At 38.3% G+C, this 5,215-nt stretch overlaps 2 protein-coding genes across 4 annotated transcripts in view; one reads left to right on the forward strand and one right to left on the reverse strand.

Moving 5' to 3' along the window:
• Positions 1 to 70: 70 nt before the first annotated feature.
• Positions 71 to 5,209, reverse strand: LOC113209368 (zinc finger matrin-type protein CG9776). Of its 3 annotated transcripts, XM_052269817.1 has the most exons (12): positions 4,969 to 5,209; positions 3,850 to 3,886; positions 3,583 to 3,745; positions 3,262 to 3,486; positions 3,049 to 3,169; positions 2,767 to 2,973; positions 1,831 to 1,912; positions 1,400 to 1,534; positions 1,116 to 1,294; positions 915 to 1,028; positions 569 to 841; positions 75 to 488 (listed from the first exon to the last, which is right to left on the reverse strand). In XM_052269817.1, exons 3-12 carry the CDS (start codon positions 3,660 to 3,662, stop codon positions 363 to 365), a joined length of 1,542 nt encoding a protein of 513 aa, XP_052125777.1. In that variant the 5' UTR covers positions 3,663 to 3,745; positions 3,850 to 3,886; positions 4,969 to 5,209; the 3' UTR covers positions 75 to 362. The 3 variants fall into 3 exon arrangements, with proteins under 3 accessions (XP_052125778.1, XP_052125777.1, XP_052125776.1); XM_052269818.1 differs by having other exon boundaries at positions 71 to 488; positions 3,085 to 3,169; positions 3,583 to 3,886; XM_052269816.1 differs by having other exon boundaries at positions 3,583 to 3,886.
• Positions 4,933 to 5,215, forward strand: part of LOC113209370 (dynein axonemal intermediate chain 4-like) — a 1,830-nt gene continuing 1,547 nt past the window's right edge. Inside the window, exon 1 of the mRNA XM_052269821.1 lies at positions 4,933 to 4,981. Within this exon, the coding sequence (XP_052125781.1) occupies positions 4,933 to 4,981 (49 nt within the window). The remainder of the gene's footprint in view (positions 4,982 to 5,215) is intronic.

The following is a 5,215-nucleotide window of genomic DNA, read 5'->3' on the forward strand; positions in this document are numbered from 1 at the left end:
AGCAATTTCACCTAAATTATCGACTTTAAATCGACTGAATTTAGAAATTTGACTACCAAATTATCACTTTTTTCATCTTGGAACACTGGTTTGACAAAAAGAAAACAAAAAATTTCTTGCATCTGAAGAGTCCATGGAAAAAAGTCTGACTTCTCAAGTGGATTGTAGAAATGCACGTATTGTGCTGCCATAAGAGACACATCACCTCTTACCACATTTCAACCAGAAGCACTGCATATTTCATGCAGTTAACTTCAAATAGTTTCACAAACACAAAATTACTTACAGATCCAGGGTCAGTGTTGATTTTCTTTGAAAATTCTCTTCGATGATTTCATATTAGTCTGCAAAGGTCTACAACACTACAAAACAATACCATGTGGTACAATACCTTTAATGGGAGTCCTCTTCGTTGGAGCTCCAGGTACTTGAGGGACTTCCTCTGCTGGATGATCCTTATGCCATGGCATGTCAACCAATTTACGTACCTAAAATTTAGGGGGGAAATGTAATGTCAGAAACTAATCTTTGGAAAGTCAACAGATCAATAGTGTATAGATATAGTTACCGTGATTTGATCTTTGTGCTCAGCGCTGTGCAGATGATGCAAATATTCCTTAGCAGTACGGGGAAACACATTACAAACTCTGCACCAGTGATTTTCCGGATCAAAGTGAATGTAATTGTACTTTTGAAAATCCTCTTCAGGAGATATGATTTCCTGTTTCTTTTTTTCCTTACTTTCATCAGCAGATGAATCACTAGATGATGAGGACCTTGACCTTCCTTGTCCACTGGACTGTGAGCGTGAATGTGGACTCTTAGGCTTCTTCTTGTTACCCTAGAAAATATTGAAAAATTAATTCAATGCAAAATCAAGCTATACTTCATGCTTCAATTATCTGGGACCTTACTTTTTCTGCTTCCATTTCCACCCTCTTCTGAGCAAGTTCTTTGCTATCACCTATTATGCCAGTCAACATGTCAATAACATTGTTGATAGCCTTTAATTTGTTTTGAATTTCCACCTAAACAATAAGGAAATATTCAGGTTCACAAGAGGAAGACTAGAACACATAGGGCATAGGTCTAAATCTTTGGCACATTAAACAAACCTGGAGTTTATGATTTTCATGAATAATTCTTTCATTATCTCGAGAATTTTCAGCTGATAGTTCCTCCTCTTGGCCACGAAGCAGTCCTAGTTCACGTTCAAAGACCTTGGATTTCCTTATGTATTCCTCTCGCTGCGCAACCAAATTTTCTTTCTGGGTTCGTAGTTCACGCTCAATGGCTGAAATATTTTATTAAAAATATGGATGTTAAATAAATGCCTTTCATAATTTACACAAACAGGTAGAAATGTAGAACAGAGAAATATTGTATATGTGACAAAAACCTTCTTTCTTGTGCGATTCCTCTCCAGTTCCTGGTGGCGGAGGTATGTTAATGCTGCTCGAGTCATGTGAAGGTTGAGGGATGGGTACAGGCACTGGTACTGGTGCAGGAGCAGCATTACTGTTGTGCTTCATATCTTAAAAATAAAAACAACACAAAACTAAAGTTAAAGATGACAAAGAAAAAAAAGGAACAGTTCTGTGTTTCTAGGAGCATAATGTAGAACACCAGATTGAGCAAAAGCAGAAATATCAGATATACAGTATATCCAACAAAGAAGTGTCTTAAACTTTATAGTGTTCACATAAAAAAGTGCTTTTCTGATATATTTTGTACTACCAAAGTAATGTACTCCACTACTCAAATTTTGAGCAAGAAGTAGAAGAAATAGAAGTAAAATTTACAAATACTTTTTACATTTCAGGTACATACCAGTTAAATGTGCTGAAGAAGGGAGTGAATATTCAGGTGCAGACCAAGTCATTGTAGATGGTGCCTGTGTAGCAATATAGTCCTGAAAAGGTTACAGAAAAATTATGCATCTAATTTCTTTTAAAATAAGCATAAAAATACACCCGATTGAAGAACAGAATGATCTTTGTGTTCCAAAGCTGAAACCAAGTCTTGCTAATAAACAATCCCAGTCAAAACTTGCTGAATGCTGAATTAATTCAAAAGCATGTGGTGACAACATATTCTCTCCCGAATGGAACAAATGCCATTCATGCATCCATGCATAGAAGAAGAGAGTGGTTTGGAAACCTCTTACATATGAAATGGAAGGAGAAATTATAAACTGCAAAGGACAGTTGGATCAAAAACTCAGATAGCACAAACACTTTGACACATTCATAATTTGGAGAATGGAATCCAGTGATAATAACTCACCTTTAAAACAGTGTGACAACATGAGGTTAACTTGTCACATGAAAAGAATATACTCGAGCATAAAATGAAAAAAAAAGGGGGAGAAAGTCGGCTGCAGCTATAGAGCCAGTTGTCAAGCTTTCGTAGATACCCCAATTCAACAATAAACTACATCGCACAAGGTGACTGAACACAGGTGTACAGTAATATATTAATAGAGAAGGGACAGCATAAGGGTAAAAGTGTCGTTCAATGGGAAGGAAATGAGAATTAAGATTTAAAATACACCAAAGCTTCATTTGTTTAGGAGTGTGAAGAAAACAATGCATCATGTTTTCTTACGTCGAGGGCATACGAGTGACTCTTGAATTTCCACAAGACGTTGTGTTAAAAAACTTAAGGCCTTTGGCCAAGATAGCTTGCTTTCAAAGTTACTAGTAACACGTCACATGTCATATAAACAAGGGCCTACACAGTAACCATTAAAATTACTGGTCTTACCGGGACTCCAGGTGGATACAGTGATGGAGGAGGTTGGTGCTGGTAGTAACTGTCATATCCTGGGTAACCTGGAGGTGGCCCAGGAGGATGTCCTTGAGGTGGAGGGACTCCTGGGGGAGGGATTGAGGTATGTTGGAATGGTGCTGCATACTGCTGGCGAATAACTGGAGAGTCGACGCCTGGTGGTTGAGGCCCACGGAAGGGATCCTGTAACAAATTGAACAAGTTGAAGAAAAAAAGTCTCATAAGACAGAAGACAGTACAGAGTCACACAATGTATACCTCATTATAAGAAGGGTATGATGAAGACTGCTGTACCTGTGGTGCGTAGCCGGATGTTGACATATGTGGCCTATTGGGTGGAGACTTGCTACGGGAATGACTTGCATTGCGTCCTCGATTCCTGAGAGTATGAGCATATTTCAAAATTATTATGTCAATCTTCAAAGAGGATCTGAATATTATGATTTTTATTATGCTGTTTAAAGGCAGTACCGTGGAGAAGTACTACGGCTGTAATTTCTCCGGTTTCGGGCTGGAGAGCCACTTGAAGATCTTGACCGTGAAGACGTCGAACGTGATCTCATTCTTTTACGGTGTGGTGAATGAGACCTTGATCTTCTACCTTGAGGGCTCCGATACCTGCGATCGCGCTGATCACGTTGGTCACGTCCCCCATGATTTCCCCAACTTGAGCGGTCACCACCACGGAATCGACCCCTAAGAAAAAAAAAAGATGCCAAGAGTTCAATTGAATTGAATTGAATTCATAATACAAAATTTTCTAACTAAATTTTTAAAATGTAAGCCTCTTACCGAGTAGGACCTTCTGTGTTCCATCTCCCACGACCACGACCAGAGTCTCTTCCATCTCTCACAAATCTTCCTTTCTCCATATTGTCTCCGAGCCTCTCTCAGTAAAAATTGTGTATATATGTTTCTTTCTTAATAAATCTCTTTTGATTTCCTTGATTTCAACCTGAGTTGTGATTTAAAACACTTTAAGGTTCTACAAAAACCACCTGGATATGGATCATTTTTCAGTGCAATGAAATTCATTTGCTCGTGTTCATCTTGACTTACATACTCCCTCTGTCTTCGTTGATTTCTTTCTAAGAACCTGTTGACAAAACAGAAACACAATTCTTAGATTTAGAGAATGTTGTTAAAATAGCCAACACAAAATTTATAACATGATGTGAGCTAAGAGAGAAGGAAGAAATAAGGCACCAAATTTCATAAATTTGAAGTTCAAAAAAGAAAAAGTAGAATAGTGGAACAACTGCAGTTTCCTTCCCCATTGGCAGGCAGAATTTGACCAGACTCGTTTAAAACTGTAGAACTACTACTGTTCACATTAATCCTGAACCTCAATGTGAAATTTAGAGCACATCATCAAAATTAACTTAATTGAATCAGAGAATAAAAAGCAAGATTTCAGCTGTACAGTGGAACAATAGCAGAAAAAATTGTGGCAAAATAAATTTGTGATGAACTATTGGGAAAACTTGGCTAAGTGCAGAAAACACTCAATAAAAAATCAAAAACAAGGAATTTAAATAATTTTAGATCTCAATGTGAAAAAAACACTGCTTGTTGAACTCTTTATCACAGTGAAAAGTTAAATTTTTAACTAAGCCTAATTCCTTATCCATATTTTCAAAGGGATGCTAATCGGGAAAAAAAAAGAATGACAAAAAATGATCGGGCTAAAAGGCATACGATATTAAGTGTTGACGAAGCAAGTCACGGCGAATAGACGTTAGAGGCCAGTCAGTGAGTCGTTCATGGACGGTTCTAGCGCTAAAAACGGGCGGCTCACGCCACAGGCTCCAGACCTCCAGACAAGGGCCAATACCTTTTCCTCCAGTAAATAATTTCATACAGATGCGTATGGGACATAGACTGTTGGGACAATTGCGACGGAACAATACCACGTAACGGTATTCAGCATACCCGTTAAAACATTTTAACGCATTGAAAAGGTTAACTACGACGAACAAAAAAAAAATAGGTAAGAAGTACATAACCAAACTTTTGACCAAGAGCGTAGAAAGAAAACACGAAAAGTAAACACTAACAGAGAAGGAAAATTGCAGAAATCTATCGAGAAGTTTGGCGTACCGGCGTTCTGATACGATTTTCTACGCCGGTTCACATGTTAAAATGGGAAAACTCCTAAAGGCCATTTGTTACACTTACTTGTTAGGCTCCGGTATACAAGCACCCCGCGATGCCGAGTACAAAATGTTACTGTATCACTGACAGTTCGACATGAAAAAGGTCACGGAGGGGCCGACGACGCTTTCCTCAAATTTTGCCGGTTAAATGGCCACTTAAATATGTAAATTGATAAGTTTTCAAAGAAAATAAATACGAACACGCCGAACTATGCGAAAGCCTTACACTGCACCGCCATTTTCTCAAAACCCAAGCAACGCGGAAGTTT

The sequence above is a fragment of the Frankliniella occidentalis genome, unplaced genomic scaffold (genome assembly GCF_000697945.3).
Source record: "Frankliniella occidentalis isolate FOCC.00 unplaced genomic scaffold, Focc_3.1 Scaffold103, whole genome shotgun sequence".
In the NCBI taxonomy this organism is placed as follows: Eukaryota; Metazoa; Arthropoda; class Insecta; order Thysanoptera; family Thripidae; genus Frankliniella; species Frankliniella occidentalis.